We start from the raw sequence: 17,594 nt of genomic DNA, 5'->3' as shown, positions 1-17,594 counted from the left end.
TTCAGCAATGCAGTGCAATTCAAAGTTTTGCGTACTCTTCCTAGTTCAGCCATTATGATGCTTACGATCAAGCATGTTTGCTTTTCATTTGTACGATATATCTACGGAACTCAACACTTATACAAATAGCTCTAGAATTAAAATCATTAAAATTTAATTACTTAACACAAATCAGACAAGATCATTTCATCTAAATGACATTTAATTTGTATTAGTTTGGAGATAAGCGTTGGCATTTAGATTTTCCATCCAAAGAAATGCCACAAGTGGATTACTCGCGTTCCCGTGTCTCTACGTCATTATTGAGATTTTGTCTTAAATGTCAATTATGTCTATAAGCTGATAGTTTATCAATCTATACTTAACGACTACTATGGTAAGGTAATCTTAACTCTATTTCATTTCTAACAAGAATTAAATTTAATTATTTTTCTGAATTCGAACCTAGAATGCTTAGAGTTTACGATCACCATACCCTATACTCAACTTAACCTCCCTAAACGTGACAAACATTTCTAAATTAAAAACAAAGAACAACACACCAAGTCAATCCAAAATATCAAAGAACACATTTCCTAAACTTTGAATTCCGACACCTCTAGCCCATTAACCGCAACACAATATCAAAATCAATATCGTGGGAAATACATCCGAGCTGTTTTTAACAATTGGTTCAAATTTTTATCAAGTTATTTTTTCTTCAAGATTATCGTCATCATTATTTCTGATATCAAAGATTCCATTAAAGGCTTACGTCATTTCGAATAGAGCGCTTTATTACCGAGGTTGGACAGAAATTGCTTAATTATTGAATATAGACCCATTTTAATTGCCGCGAATCAGTTTGTTTTATTTTAGTAACGTTAATTTCCGTAGCTATTGTTTTTTTAATTACATGATACACATGAATTCACGCAGTTATTTCTGTAAGGATAAGTAGAATTATAACTATAGAATCCTACATCATATTTTACTCGCATAAGCTCCGAGTTCATTATCGATTTCGGTAATTTCAATCCGATCATATTTGAAAGGTAATATTAAATGTGTGCTAGAAGTGTAATGTAGGACATCGCCAACTGTATAAGTATGCTAAAAATAAATGTGATGTTGACGGCTTCTTGATGGATTAAAAATATCACAGACTTAGCAGTAGCCTTAATCCAAAACATTATTGATCCATCACCATCGATACTTGACCTCAACTCCTACGTACTCTTCCTACATTGAAAGGAAGTCCCACCCAGATCTGTGATTCATAAATCCGATTACGAGGAACTTTCGTCGATCGCTGGTTCCGCTGAGCGAGTTCAAAAACCCATTATGTTGAACATTATGCCAGCCCATTGTCTCGGCCGAATGAACCGACACAATCTTACGAAATTTCCTAAAAAACCACGTTAGTATTATAAATGTATATTGAACGTTACTTTCATTGTCTTTTTGTGCGCTCGCTTCAAATGTGATTTACATCTCGATTGAGTTCCACTATTGTTATTTTTGTGGTGTTTTCGATTTGTTTCCACTAAGGAATGTTTGTTCTAAGTTGTTTATGTACATTTCTACGGTCATCGTTTCGACTACAACTTCGATCTTACTTTCGTAACATTGTCAAATAGGCATCACGAAAAAACCATTTATCCGTTCCGATTTTCGTATCATTCGAACTAATCTCCAATATTATCAGTACACGATTCCAAAATACTAGTAACAACACGTTAGACAGCGCAGCAAACGTGAGCCATTATCGCTTAACAACATGAAATAAGTGATTTTGTATCCATTAATAACATTACTACACTCCTGTTATTACAAGCAACTTGGAATTATCAAGCAATATGTAACCTATTGTTAACGGGTATTAATTTTTCAAAAACGTTTCTTATAAAAAACGCCCGACGTTTCGACATGTCTTGAGTTTAATCTCTCTAAAACGGTACTCACAAATCCGCATTTTTCAATACAATACATTGTAGTGTGTTCATATCTAGATTGTACAGGCGGGTGGAAAACTCTTACGTGTCGTTTACCTCGTTTTATTTATAGGTTTTTGTTGAACGTGTTTGTTGATTGGACGATAAAAAATTTAGTTGGTTTTCTATTTATATACATAGGCTTTGTTGAGGAATGATTGCAACTGAAGTACTTCGTACGTAACGGACTAGTTGACGTACGCGTGTCGATTCTTTGTGCGTAATGAAGCGGTCTATTTTACTTATCTGATATTTTTGGTTTGACGTCATTGCACGTATTACTGTTGTAACAACAATTGCTATAATTAAATGCAAATAATATCATTCTCTACGATCTTGAATTTCAATTATGACTGTTTTTTAGTATTGTTTTCTTCATTGATCGTTGTTTATCTCAAACGCAACTCCACTCAAGCCTACCGATTGGACATCCTGAACCGCGTCAAACAATTAAAAAATGGCCCACAAACAGCGTGCCATACGTAGACATTACTTTTTCAACTCAAACATATTTCTATTTAAGTGATACGATCTTTGTACGTAGAAAAAAAATAGACGAACAAAAACACTTTCGTGACGCAATGTACTTAGACGTAGAGTCAACGATCACTCACAATGGCCCGCTCCGGAGTGACTTGGAGAAAAGATTGATTAATTACCATAATAATTTATTTGATACACCAAAACTTGATACGGGGTGGGGCGGCACCGCAGACGTTTACGTTCTTTTGGAACCAAAAACGTTACACGATAGAGACGCTAACGTAAACCCACCGCAACCGACTTACAGACTTAAATATATTTACAACGCGATGAAAACAGTATATTGTTCGTCGGAATATGATGCATGGAGGTGATTTGGCTGTTCCAAACAAAAGAATAACTTTACGAAAAAGGAATGGATGAATGTATCGTTAGTTTTGATTGTTTCGAAGTATTAGCATATTATAAGTTTTTGTGTCTAAGTGTAATTTTATTTTTTGTTAGGACTGCTTACCGCGCTGAATCATTTGGATCAGGCGCGTAAGAACTCAATGCAGACCACGGTTGACTACTCCAGATATGTTAAAAGGTATTTTTTACGTAAACCAAATTTATTAAACGTGCATTGTTTTTTGTACTATTAACTTAAACTGATCCAAACCTGATTTAATCTTTAGTTTGTCTTAATCATGTTTAGATGGATTTGATACGGCTCTTGCCTTTTTTACTGGATTAGAGTCGTTGAAATATAATATTAGTTTACTCGTAGAGCAAAAAACTGATACATTTTTGCAAATGAGATATGAATCTTTAGATTGCATAGTAACAATATTCGTATTTGTTTTTTGCTCTATTTCGAATTTATTTGTCTCATTTTTATTTTTTAAAAAGAGCATCAGTGTTAAAGTTATTCTTTTTTAAGTGTTATTTAGTATATTCCCTTTGTTGTTAAAAGTAAAAAAAAAAACATATTTTGGTCCAGAATAAAAAAATATAAAGCAATAAATGCTCATCTACTAATGGTAACTAAAATCAAGTCTAAATGCAAAAAGACTTTAATAAAATATTTCTTTTATCTACTAGATACAGTTCCACGTTAGAATGTGGGTCCTCATACTGCAAGGATTTAGGCTATCGGGAACATTTCCACTGCATGGACTGCACAGCCAGGGTATTCTGCAAGAAAGAAGAGATGATAAGGCATTTTAAGGTAACCTAACATTGACATAATTAATGAGATATATCTGCTTGTCAATAAAGTCGATATTACTATAATATCCGGCTTGAAGGACCAATTTACATATATTAGTTACGTGACCGCAAATAATTAAATCATTAATAACTAATAAACGTTATTAATAAGTCGTTTAAAAACTGTTTTGACATTTCCTTCCTCATGTCAAATGATTTAAGAAATCAAACATTTATGTATCGGAATAATTTTAAAGCTTACCTAATTATAATTGTTACTTTCTTATTGGATTCAAATAACAATAGCCCTGGCTCCATTGCTAAGTAAAGGCTCTGTAAAAAGCTACTGGTTGACAGATACGCTAAAAGAGTACCTATTTCTGAAGACCTTAAAGCTAAAATTGATTACTTTTGTAGTGGCACAAGAAACGCGACGAGTCCTTAGCCCATGGATTCATGCGATACTCTCCGCTGGACGACTGCTCAGAGAGATTTAGCGACTGCCCCCACAACCGCAGCCAAACGCATTACCATTGTATACAGGATGGCTGTGATAAGGTAAGGAAGTAATACATCATTATTTGGAACGATAATATTAGCCTCTAGGACTCTAGTAAAGTGGAATTCCTAAGTCTTTTATTTATTTATTTAAGGAACTCCAACGAAGAATACACGACATATAATAAAAACAATGTTGTAGCATTTTTACAATTAGTAATGTGACGTCTTCAATTATAGGAGACCACAGCAAATGCATGGACTTTTTCTCGTTCCAGCATCTCTAATTATAAATTACACTATACCTTTTTCAAGATATCTTTTTGCTTAATTAATTGCTTAATCTTATCATGATTTTATACATAAAAACAAATACAATTCAATACCAATGTCTCCATCAATTTCGAACTTTATATTACAATTTATACTTTTTAGGTGTACATATCAACATCAGACGTGCAAATGCACGCGAACTACCACAGGAAGGACTCCGCAATCCTCCAGGAGGGATTCCAGAGGTTCCGTGCGACGGAGAGCTGTGCAGCCCCCCACTGCATCTTCGCGGGGCAGAGGACCACCCATTTCCACTGCAGGCGACCCGGCTGCACGTATACATTCAAAAATAAGGCTGATATGGGTGAGAACTCCTATTATTTATCGTCTGCCTTATCTTAGCCAACATATTTTATACTTATTATTATTATTTTGTTACTAAATAACATGTACATTGTACGTGTCACCTAATTTGAATAAGTTGTATACACTTCTATTTGGATTCTGACTAGCCATTAGATCCACTGTAATGTAATTTAGATAATTATTGTCAGTAATCAATATTAAAGACTATCAAAGTAGTATTTTGTTAACGTATACTTTAAATTAAGAATAATTTATAACAACTGTTAATACAAAGATAATTGAAAAAACTAAACACGACTCACGGGTCTTTTAATATGGTTGATTTTTGATCTCCACAAATTATCTTGGAAGCCTGTATAACCATACAAAACTATAACATTATCTTGTATCCACAGAAAAACACAAAACCTACCACATCAAAGACGAGGCTCTCTCGAAAGACGGCTTTAAGAAATATATGAAGAATGAAGCATGCCCGTACCGCGACTGTCGGTTTAGCAGGACTTGCAACCACATCCACTGCATCAGACCGCACTGTAACTACGTGCTGCACTCTAGCAGCCAGATCTTCACTCATAAACGAAAGCATGAGAGGAAAGAACAGGAGATTAATTTTGGGTAAGTGTTGAATTGCAAATTTTAATTCTTGTCTGTCATGTCTTGACGGAAGCAGATTTTAGGCCAAGAGTATCTACTGTTGAGTATGTTATGCCCTTAAGCTTAGAAAAATGTAATTTACTGTACTTATTTCTAATAATCTTCATTCCCAATATACATTCATAGGACAAGAAATAAAAATTATCGTTCAAGCAGCAAAAATATTTGTTTAAAGCTTATCCTCCAGTTTTATCATTTCTGAAATAAGGTTTAACGTTTGTACTTATTAATATATTTTCACAAGTGACAATGTGAAATATGTGAACGTACTAAAAATGTTTAACGTTCAAGCCGCAAAAGTACATTTACAGCCAATCTCCTACTTTTATAACCTAGAAATAAGGTTTAATATATTTTCACAGATGAAAGTTTGTATGTATGAACATCCTAAAAAATCTTCTTCTCCTCAGTCTTCCAACTTCGGTGATCCAGAATGCCCTGCTGCAGCAGCAAGGCGCCGACATGAGCATGTACTCCCCCGGGAGCAACCTCCACATCGATGACGACATGTCCAATTCCATGCTTGATAACGATTACTCGCATCAATTTGTAAGTATTTTTCTTATCTTGTAAGTTACCAGGTTTTTCTAAGTCAGCTTAGGAGAATGGTAATTTTTAAAAGTAGTATGTCTCCAGTATTATTATTGACATGATTTTCAAAATATTTATGTATTTCCTTTCTAAAATCGTCAAGGAATAAATCGACGAGGAAACAACCTGAGATTAAATCTTTAATCTATAAATCAAGGACGAAACAATCTCAGTTAAAAATCTTTTATCTTCTTTTTCTCTAGAACCCAGCCATGGTAGAAGAAATTACTAGAAGATACATAGAAACGTTCAATGGCGGTAAAGATGCCGATGACAAATGCAGTAAATGCAGCGCCTTCAACAAGCATTACCATTGCTTGGCTGATGGATGCAAAATGGCTCATAGGTGAGTATCAAGAACATACTATATGGGTAGGCAGAGGATAACCAACTTTCCAACTAATCAATCACAAGTTATTAAAATCCGACAGTGGCCCACGTAAGTGTGCCGCATTCCGAGATCAGCCTGTGTATATCATGTTCCAACAGGCCAGCATAATTATGTTCACGACTCAGGGGTAATCATCTCTCATTAGTCGACATTCTATTGGGCCCCACACTACTTACCATCAGGTGCAGTGGTGTCACTTTGCAGTGAATTTCATATGCTCAGGCCATAACAACTCAGTAAAAACAAGTGTTATAAGCTAGTTGGTTGTTTAATGTAAATAATTTATAAAATAAGCCTATACCTATAGATAGTAAATTCACTAACAAAAACAACTCCTACCTCTTCTGATAAAGACATAACCCTCATTTTCCATTGCAGCTGCCACACAACGATGGCAAAACACGCCATAGAGCATGAACAACAGAATCAAGTAACCGAGGCTTACTTCGTGACGTACACGCGGAACAACCCTTGTGCGAACTCAGCCTGTCAGCATATAAGGGACATCACGCACTATCACTGCACTTGGGTAAGTATGGGATGATATAGTTAATTTTAACTATATTAAGGTTAGAATGACACAAAATAGTGAAAGAGATGGAGAAATGGCTGGACGATTAGATAAAAATCAAAATTATTAGACTTATTTAATACTATATCATTACTCATTATAAAATATAATGCCAAAAACGTGGCAAAATTTCTCCATTACTACAATCCTTTCCTCCTCAGGAAAACTGTGGCGCAGTCATCCTATCATCAGAAGAACATCCCTTCAAACGCCTTGAACACCATCGTCAGCACGCAATACTCAGCCCTATGTCGCCTAACTTAGCGGCGAGATTCGCACCAAACTTTGCTCCACAACTATCCGCCCAGTTGCACCCCAACATGGCAGCACAGTTAGGACAAGTGCCAAGTTTGCCAAACCTTCCGCCAAACTTGGCCCAGTTGGCGCAAATGGCACCGAGTCTCAGCTCGCAGTTGACGCCTAACTTGCAAGCCCAGCTGAACCTTGGACCCAACCCTAATGTAGTGCCTCAACAAGTCAATCCTTCAAGTTCGCTGGACGAGATGTTTAGCAGGAAGAGAGGAAGACCACCGAAGAATAGGGTTGTCGAAGTTTGGACCGGTAATGTAAGTTTTAAAGATTAATTTAAAGTGCATGTTTTATTACCTAGATAGTTACTAAAAACTCTACTAACATTGACCTTAAGTTTCAGGTTACACCAGAAGCTATTTTCACTTCGTTCAAACTACCGAAGAGCAATCAACAGCCGCCTGTCATTCAGTCCCCAGTTATTGCTACGGTCGAAGAGTTTCCTGTAAGTATTTCACTCCACAAAATATTTTTCCCTGGAAATATATTTTATCTTAACTACTTGGAAAATTTTCCAACTTTCTAGGCAAATTTAGTTTGCCCTGTATTTTCCAACTCTGACTTGGTTTAATCCTTGTTTCTCTATCCACAGCGCATCAAATTCCAACATTTTGAAGTATACACCATCCCAGATACTTGCATATCTTCGTACCCCAACTGCCAACTGCGCATGACCAGACTGCACCTGCACTGCTTCAACTGCAGCTTCGCAGGCGAAACCCACTCCATCATGGAAACCCACATGAGGGAATCCCACTCTATCGCACCTCTATTAGAGGGATTCGACTACTTCGCGTCCTACGACCAATGTGGTGGAAAGAGCTGCTTCAAGAACCAACTGAGGTCTCACTTCCACTGTGCTCAAGGGAACAATTGTCCAGCAATTTTGACCCAATATTCGGCCTTGGCCACACATAAACATGGCAGAGGAACGCCGGTGATCAAAAGTGAGGACCAAGAGAGGCAGTATGAGGAAGCCAAAGATTATTCGTTGAAGGAACGAGCTTCGGTGGACAGCGTTAGTTCTATGAAGGATCCTGAGTCCTACACTCCCGCTAACTTCTCGATTAAGAGTGAGTTCGAGAGGGAACAGGATAATGTTTCTGGTGAGTGTTGTTTCGTAGCGATAATATTTATAATGCAAAAAAATACAAAACTTGTAAGAAAAAACTGCCAACGAAGAAAGCTGATAGCAATTTTTTGCAATGACAATCATTAGATATTCACTATCAAGCGAGCGAATTACTCGTCCATAAATTTTTGTATAAAAATACCATAGACTACATAATCTAGCGATATCTCTCCAACAATAAACAGACTTCAAACATGCTTTCCAATATCAAAAATCCACTCACAATAAACTAATCACCAATCATCTTCTTTCCAGTAGTAAAAGCGACGGGCACGTTTTACCCGTCCTCTCACCTCCGAAGCAACTCCTCGCCCTCCCCCCGCAGCATCTACGACGCTTCCCCCTCCAAGGACTTCAAACTTCGCATGGACTTCGAGAAGAAGTACGATCAGAAGACTAGTGGGCCGACCATCCCTCCATCTTGTCATGACCAGGCTTGCCCCCTTAATAAGAATGCTGGAGGCATGAACTTGCACTACCATTGTCCTCATTGCAGCCAGGCGTATGTGGATTTGAAGTTGCTCTTCAGTCATATGGTGAAGAAGCATAGTAATACGTCCGATACTGGATCAGCAGGACTCGCTGCTACTAAGGTGAGTGTAGGTTAAGGTCTAAAAGGATAGATTGTAACATTAGAAGAAATAGTAAATGCAGATAAAGTTTAAAATAATGATTAGGGAGAAGAAGGAGTATCGAATAAATTTGAAAAAAAGGTTGATCATTTTAAAATTGTTGAATAAATAAGGATAGATCTGAAGGAGTCTGTTTATGAAATATAATTTTAATGACAATAACTAAAAATAAAAACCTACATTGAAAATAGGATTCTGCAAAATTAATCCACAATCTAATGTCGTTCCACAAATCATAGTAAGCTAACCTCCAACATAGAAACACACATGAATATGTCATGGTTGCACACAGGAGACCCTGGAACGAGAGTATCCAGAGATATCGATACTGCCGTCCACCGCGTCCTCCTCCTCCGTGAGCCAAGCGCCGTCACCCAGTCAGAGACCGCCCAACCCTGCTGATCAGGTAAACCTACTTTTTTGGGGCTAGATCTACTTTTAAGAGTATATATCTGGTACTTTTTGCTTAGTTGCTGATATATTTCACTTAATGATTAATCAATGGTTCGTCCTGTTTGATGTAAACAGCATTTATTGACTTGAGGCTTTTATGGGGAATTAAATTCATCTGAAACATATAAACAATTGTCTTCAAATCTATACTATTTAAAGGTGTAGAGTTTGTTTGAACGCGCTAATCTCAGAAACTACTGGTTTGGTTAGAAAAAGTCTTTTCATTTTGGATAGCCCATTTTTCTAAAAACTTTATAGGCTGTATAATGTCAAAATATAACCAATAGAAGCAGAGCATCAATGACAAAAGTATTGAAAAAGTAGCGTAAAAATTCCCCTTGATAGCTTCCATGGCATGCTCTGAGTTATACATGATAATTGTCCACAAATTCAAATTAGTTGAAGTAAAGTTAAAAATTTTATTATATTTTTTATTTATTTATTTTTTTCCACATACAATTATTTTACAGGTACCCAATACAATAGCGTAGTACAATAGTTATTATAATATTTTATTATTACTTACTATTACATAAGCGGCCGATGTGAATTCCGTCAAAGAGCATGAAAATATATCAATTGAAATATGTTTTCAATGATAGTAAAATCCAAAAGCCTTCTCGCGTAACAAATGAACCCATATTTATAGGTGCAAGCGGTGCAAAGCTTGCTTCTCCAGCAATATCTAGCTGGTGGGAGGAAAGGAAGCCTCCAGGAGCAGTTGAAGATGCAGCAGCAGTACACGGCGTCCTTAGCTGGTCTGCCGGGACTGGCGCAAGTTGCTCTCTTCTCGCAAGGGTGAGTGATGAGGCAGTATATAATAAAATTGAAGATTATGAGTCATTTGAAGATGCGTGACCTTACTGTTATGTTTAGCCAATAGTTAATCCTCTTACAGCCTTTTTCAATGAACAATCCTAATTTCAATCTTCAATCCGAGAATAAACCAATCAAAGCAAATCATTTGTAAATATGTCAAAAAAAGACTTAGTTCTGATTGATCCACTTTTAAGATCAATCGAAAAGAGAGTTTTTCCATTTCTAATATCATTCTCTAAACTTGGCTACTTATGATCTACAATATTAAGTACATCTAAGATAAGTTTCTCTTCTCTAGAGTCTCGAATTCTTACCACGAATTAATCTGTTATATTTAAGGTCTCTACTTCACTAAATAATGTTTTCTTTTCACAGTGGATCTCCCTTCCCTCTCTATCCAACAATGCTGTACCCACCAGAGCTACTACTGGAACAAAGTCTGCTCCAAGGACACGGTCTTCCTCCAGGACTGGACAAAGAGGCTGAAATGATTGCTAAATCGTAAGTATTTTCTATTAAAATAGTATTTAATCGTTTTGTTACATGTTTCTGTAGTCAGTAGTTTCTGTTTTTAATCTTGTTGCTTAGGTCCATTCATAGTTTCATTTCAAACAAGTAGTTTTCACGTTAGTTAAGAAAACGTAAAAATAATTAATAATCATGGATATTTCTGCCTTTAAAATTTCGTCATATTAAATTTTAAAGGCCGAAATATCCATGATTATTAATTATTTTACGTTTTTCTTTCAACTGCGAGAACTAATCACTAACTAGACGTGAATTTAAATTCTTTACTTGCCAATACTTGTTTAGTTACCCAGATTAAAGGTGAAACAAAATGTATGAAAATGGACCTTGAGGTATCGCCTTAAGACATATTTTTAAACTAATTGTAGGTTGTAATGGATTTAATACTATTTTTTTATACGTGCATGTTATACTGCACTTGATGGTAAGTGGATGATGATGAGAATGTCGACTGACGAGAGATGATTAGCCCTCGCCAGTCGACACAATTATGCCGGCCTGTTGGAGCCGGATATACACAGGCTGATCCCGGAATACAACACTTATGTGAACCACTATGGCGGGTTTTAATACCTTGTGTACGGTGATCTAATCAGGGCGGATATAAAATATACCCTACCACCAACATTCATGTATTCAATCAATTTGTAAAGGAGCAAACCGCTGTAAAATTATGATATCAATTCCTTTGACATATAAATTCGGTCGAGAAAAACCTTAGGAATTATAGCCTGACCAGGAAAATAAAAAACCTGCTTTAGATGTTCACTTTGCTTACTCATTTGAAAGTTAACGTTGTCAGTACAATCAAATAGTTTTTTATATTTGTACCTAAACCTGGAAAGGATTTTTATTTGCCTGGTCAGTATTGTAGTATAAATTATCCAGTCTTATAAGTATGTTCTTCCCTCAGGAGACGCACGCAAGCGACTCGCGGGCCGCACATGCGCGTGCTGAAGGACGAGCCCATCCCTGAGGGCTACCTCCGGTTCCGGTTCAACGAGGACTGCGCGTACCAGAACTGTGGATACAGGTAATGCAACCATGTCTGTAGTCAGTGTCGGCCGGGGAGAGGGCGGGGGCCAACTGCTGGGTACCTCGCGTGGTATCTTGAAGGACCTCTTTACCATCTTACTGAAGAAACTTTTAAAACCGGGACATTTTATTTTGCTTTCGCCTGAGACCTCGTTTTGGGTCACCATTGTCTATGGTGTTTCTATCTTTTTCATTCTATTGTATGACAAGACGAGCAAGTACCAATAACCCCAAAAAATAGCAAAACTAACTTAATTTTTAATTGCAAAGCGCTGGTGCGCCCTTTACTACCTAAAAAGATTGTTCCTTGAAATATAATTAAATTACAAAAAACGTCCAATAAAACTTTTAAATACACAAAATTATTACTCTTCCTTATTGATAAGTATTTCTACTAGGATTCCAATTACACATATCTAATAATAAATAAACTGAGATTATTTTTAAAATCTATCATAACATATTTATTTATTAAAGCTCCATCTTCATTTAACTATCAATATTTTATACCATACAACATCAAAATGAAGAACTTATAATTAATTAATGTGACATGTGACTCATAGATGGCGTTATCAGTCTAAAGAAAACACTGAAACGTTTTAAAATAATTATTTCATTTTCGAAAAACTTATGATTTCTTATGTTTACGCGAATATTATTGAAATAAAACTATTTCCGTATTTCTTCGAGGTTTTTATATTATGATTTTCTCTCGACGTTTCGAAAGCTTTGCAGTATTTTATGTCAGGGGCGGACCTGCAACTAAAGTAACAGCTAACCCTACCTAACTTACAGCTAGATTAAATAATATTAGAGAAACATGAGAAAGCCATTCAAAAGTTTTCACGATAGAATACAGTACAAGAGATAAAGGGTCGGTAGCACAAATCTACAATTATTGAAATATATATAAGAAACTATTATGAAATAATTGATAGGAGCTGATTTGCTAATCATTAAAAAAGTTACCTAACAAATAAATTAATATAATATTTTCCAGTTTGCCACTTATGCGATAGAAAATAATATTAAGGGAATATATTTATTTTTTTTTATTTGCAGGGAGCATCAAACCCACTTCCACTGCACTCGCAAGGATTGCGGCTACTCGTTCTGCGACAAGACGCGATTCGTTCAGCACACCGCTAGACATGAGAGGTAACTATTAACAATAAGGATCTTCAGAGGTGTGGGCAGAAATAATTCGAAATACTCAAGGCAAAAAGGGTCTTAACAGAGGCAGAAAGACTACGAAATACTCAAGGCCTATTGAGAATTAAAAATTTAGTTACAACTCCTACATCAGTAAGGAGGTTTTAATTACTATCTCTTTTCTTCGCTGGTCTTCTAAGTCTTCTAATTATTTTTTTCTGCAAAAGAATAAGTCATTGCAATTTGATACTATAAAATATATTTTTATTCTTTCCAATTTGGCCTTAGTTGTATTATACTACAGTGCAGTCTCTGGTTCAATATAATTTTTGCTGCTCAATCTGGAGTCTGGAATTTGTGCCAGATAAAGCCAAGCTCGCCCTATCACATCATGGGACGTAATACACACGTGTGTGTACATGTTGGCCTTAGCCTACCCCTGGGAGATAAAAGGCATGAGTGTGTTTTCTTCCCATTTGTCTTGATAATATTAAATAATAATATCAGCCCTGTATATATACTGACCCACTGTTGGGCATAGGCCTTCTCTACTACTGAGAGGGATTAGGCCTTAGTCCACCACGCTGGCCTAGTGCGGATTGGTAGACTTCACACACCTTCGAAAATTCCTGTAGGGAACTTCTTAGGTATGCAGGTTTCCTCACGATGTTTTCCTTCACCGTTAAAGCAAGCGATAATTCAATAAGAATACACATATTTTTTTAGAAAAGTCAGAGGTGTGTGCCCTTGGCATTCGCACCTGCGGACATTCGTCTCAGCAGTAATTTGTCGTCGTGATTGTTTACTCCTTTAAAGGCAATCATCAATGTTAATAATTGTTTTCAGACTGGACACGCTAATGGGTGGCGACTTCCAACAATATCGTGCCAATGTATACTGTCAGAGGCCCGACTGCCCTCACGCTTCTACATTTGGTGAGTAATCTTATTATTATTAGGGATAGTTGTTATGTGTGCATAAGCAGTTTGGCCTGCATAATAGTGCCGACCGTATAAGTGTTTATCTCTTGGAGGTCGATATGCTTTTGGGCATCTCTTTACGTACTATCAAATGATCTTGCTGGTGGATTTATTTTATATACGTCACCGTACACAAGGTGATCAAACCCTGGAGGGTTTGATCACCTTGTGTACCATAACGGCCCTACTAAGTGTGTCACGTTCCCTGACCAGCCTGTGTATATCCGGTTCCAACAGGCCGGCATAATTCTATCGACTGTAGGGTAATCATTTCTCATCAGTCACCATTATTTAATCCCACTCCACTTACCATCAGGTGCAGTGGTATAACTGACGTGCACGATAAAAAACAGTGTTTACCAAATGCAAGATAAATAATTTAATAACATCAAGTCCTGGAAACTCGTGCACATATAAAAAAAATTGTTTTCTAAGAAATAAATAATTTTAATTGCATCAAATCTTGGAACCTCTTATTAACGATCCTGCTGCGTCAGGTACAGGCCAGAACAAGGCGTCTCACTTCCACTGCCTCAAGTGCGACTTCGTGTGCACCGACACCAACAAGGTGGTGGCTCATCGGCGGCAGCATCAGAAACTTGACTCCATCCAGGCCGCTGGCTTCGAGAAGTTCCCTCCCAGCAAAGGTAAGCTTATCTTCTACTCTACTGGTGTGATTGAATTTACGACTCGAATACCAAACAACAACTTAATATATACTTCCTACCCATACCAACTTGACATTAATTCTAAAGTAATAACTACAACATGTAGTTTAGATATATTCGTTTTTTACAATATTTGGAAGACCAAAAAATTCGCAAAGACTAACATCATCACACCTCACAATTTTCACCAGAAAATGGAATTTAGTTATACAATCATGAAATTTTCTTCCACCAGGTTGTGGCTTCGAGCCTCAGTGTATCCACAGCAAGAAGCAGACCCACTACCACTGCCTGCAATGTGGGTTTGCTGTCCTGGGCCTCTCGCAGATGACGTCACATAAGTACAAACACCAGGAGGCGAATCTGGGACCCTCCACCAGCGGCACCAACTGACGACCACTCATGTACATAATAATACGTAGTTATTGTATATAGTATTACAAGTGAGATATGGACTTTGTGAAAATGTGACAATACTTTGAATTAAGATTCAGATAGAATGACTTGTGAATTAATGATCACTGTAGTGTTCAAACGTCGTTCAATTCTGGCTGTAATATGGTAATGATTAAAATTTCTACCATAATCTACCAAAATGGTAGCTTTCTGATTACGACAAAAGTGTGTCCCACAATAATTGTGCCTTACACGCGAATGATTTTGGAACGAAATTGTGGCAAAAACGTGCCAAAAGATTTTTAGTATAGTTTATACGAATGTTAAAATTTTAAACTTTATGATATGTGTGCTCTGGATTTAAGAGTTAATGACCGAATTAGGTATTTTCCTATATGTACGAACAAATGTAATTTAATCACATCGTTACGGTTTAAGAATAGTGATGCAAAAAAAAAGAAAAAAAAAGTATTTTTATGAAAAAAAAACAACAAAACGACTTGGAAATTTAATTTAAATAGTCGATATTTTTTTTTACTGTCGCTGTTCTTAAAAAGTTTCAATGTGTTAGAGCATGTTTATTATAAAATGTGTGTATTACCTAAATCCTGACCAATCGTAGATATTAGATGATAAAAAAAATATATATTTATATTTATTACTTCCCCATTGAAAAAAGACATTTTTACGAATAGTATTATTAACGTAGATTTCACAAAAGTAAGGCAATAATGTTTGGGTTAAAAACGCCATCTTGTGCCTGTTAATGACAATATATTTGCGTCGAAATAGTTTCTGATAGATCACTCGTTTCTACTAAAAAAAATAAGCTCTCATAAAAAAAATACAAAACAGTAGAAATTTATTGACTGGCAACACTAAATTAGCAGAGAGCCGAACCCAGTCTAAAATATATTAAAAAAATATTTTATAAAAAAAATTGTCAATTCTATAAAAAAACATTTGTAAATAAGCATAGATATAGAGATATATAGAGAAACTAGTAATTGTTACGAGAATATTGGTATACAAAAATTAATGTATAAATTTTACATTGATCAGTGTACAGTTTATGAAATGCTTATGTGATCCACGAGGCAGCCATAAAATGCCATAAATTTCATTTTTAAGTATATTAATTCTATCAGTCAGTATTAAGGCAGATAATCCTTCTAAACCTTTTGCATTCCTGTAATTTGATTCCTGGCATCCGTTAGCCATTTAGTTATAGAAAATGGTCTCCTACCATTTTTTTCGTGACCAAAACAGTTGACCCTATTTCCTATAGCATATCAGTATTTGTAGCGTAAGCTGTCCGATTGTTCCTATGACGTCATTTTCTACAATGTATTTTTAATTTTATTTTAGGAATGGTAGATTTTCCGCCAGTGGCAACACTCTGTTAGTGTCAAAGGGACCGTGTAACCCGGTTCTTGCATCCCTTTTGTAATTGTAAAATCTATCATTAGAACTATTTGCAGACCTCTTTTATACATATATAAATGTATCGGGGTCCCTTTCGGAAAATTTTACCTAACATAACGAATCAGGATTTCATACTTAATGTTGGTAACTTTAAAATTATTTGAACGTCTTATAATGAAACGGTATTTTTATTTTTGTGACATTTTTTTACAAATTGTACAAACAGAAAGGAGACATCGAAACATTGTACAAATTGCAAAATGAATGTTGCCAGCAACAAAACAAGGTAGAAAATTAATTGATAATGTAGCGATATGTTTTTCGAAAAAAATTTAGATACCTTTAGTTTTCGAAATAGTCGGTGCCATAAGAATAATTATAATTAATGTAATCCACATTCAATTGGCAGAATATTGGTCACAAGAAGCGCATCATCCGCTTTCATTGTTATATATTGTTTTGTTATTTAATTTTACGTTCATGTTTTTTTTCGAACTCTTTAAGTTTTCTCTCGCAAACTCTTTAATATATATAATTAAAAATCCTAATTTAATCACGTATTTATGTATTTAGATTTTTAGCTTTAATTTTAGAATACAATATCTCCTCACAGTATTGTGTCTGCACGAATAATGAGTATTATGGAGTGTTCTGATTTCTCCGAAATCGTGTGTGTCGTACAAAATTTCGTTTAGATATTAAATAAGTTTGGAATACGAACACTTAGACGTTTGTGAAGAAAATTGGTATTAAAAATATATTTAGTTTTGTTTACCTCATGAGTTCTAGGAATTAAACAACAATATCCTTTATTGATGACATTTTATTTCTTTGCCAATACCCTTTTATTCATAATTAAGAATATACACACAGAGACAGAGAGAAAGAAAGAGAGAGTCGCCTTTTATCTCTGAAAGAGTAAACAGTGCGCAATTAGTGATATAATCCTTTGAAATCCAATGAAGGCGCTTTTTTTCTATGCGGGCACGGCTAACGGCCTCCACTGCACCTGATGGTAAGTGAAGTGGCATTCCATAGAATGTCGAGGTATGATTACCCTTCTATGCC

General features: G+C 35.8%; 1 protein-coding gene across 7 annotated transcripts in view; it reads left to right on the top strand.

Moving 5' to 3' along the window:
- The window catches only part of LOC115456040, a 99,084-nt gene extending 81,746 nt beyond the window's left edge, over window positions 1-17,338 (top strand). For 3 of the 7 annotated variants that reach the window (XM_030184892.2, XM_037439324.1, XM_030184891.2), the window contains 20 exons: window positions 2,961-3,045; window positions 3,540-3,666; window positions 4,065-4,205; window positions 4,581-4,782; window positions 5,180-5,402; window positions 5,852-5,990; window positions 6,236-6,378; window positions 6,802-6,952; window positions 7,156-7,560; window positions 7,641-7,748; window positions 7,896-8,409; window positions 8,691-9,028; window positions 9,360-9,473; window positions 10,170-10,318; window positions 10,715-10,840; window positions 11,781-11,900; window positions 12,968-13,063; window positions 13,904-13,992; window positions 14,535-14,684; window positions 14,941-17,338. In XM_030184892.2, coding sequence (XP_030040752.2) covers window positions 2,961-3,045; window positions 3,540-3,666; window positions 4,065-4,205; window positions 4,581-4,782; window positions 5,180-5,402; window positions 5,852-5,990; window positions 6,236-6,378; window positions 6,802-6,952; window positions 7,156-7,560; window positions 7,641-7,748; window positions 7,896-8,409; window positions 8,691-9,028; window positions 9,360-9,473; window positions 10,170-10,318; window positions 10,715-10,840; window positions 11,781-11,900; window positions 12,968-13,063; window positions 13,904-13,992; window positions 14,535-14,684; window positions 14,941-15,098 — 3,578 coding nt within the window. In that variant the 3' untranslated portion in view covers window positions 15,099-17,338. The remainder of the gene's footprint in view (window positions 1-2,960; window positions 3,046-3,539; window positions 3,667-4,064; window positions 4,206-4,580; window positions 4,783-5,179; window positions 5,403-5,851; window positions 5,991-6,235; window positions 6,379-6,801; window positions 6,953-7,155; window positions 7,561-7,640; window positions 7,749-7,895; window positions 8,410-8,690; window positions 9,029-9,359; window positions 9,474-10,169; window positions 10,319-10,714; window positions 10,841-11,780; window positions 11,901-12,967; window positions 13,064-13,903; window positions 13,993-14,534; window positions 14,685-14,940) is intronic. The other 4 variants (XM_030184898.2, XM_030184896.2, XM_030184895.2 and 1 more) reach the window with 4 other exon arrangements.
- Window positions 17,339-17,594: the final 256 nt, after the last annotated feature.

This window comes from Manduca sexta, chromosome 3, assembly GCF_014839805.1.
Source record: "Manduca sexta isolate Smith_Timp_Sample1 chromosome 3, JHU_Msex_v1.0, whole genome shotgun sequence".
NCBI classification, from domain to species: Eukaryota; Metazoa; Arthropoda; class Insecta; order Lepidoptera; family Sphingidae; genus Manduca; species Manduca sexta.
The sequence above is the reverse complement of the archived record's forward strand: the minus strand, read 5'-3'. Positions and strand labels throughout refer to the sequence as shown.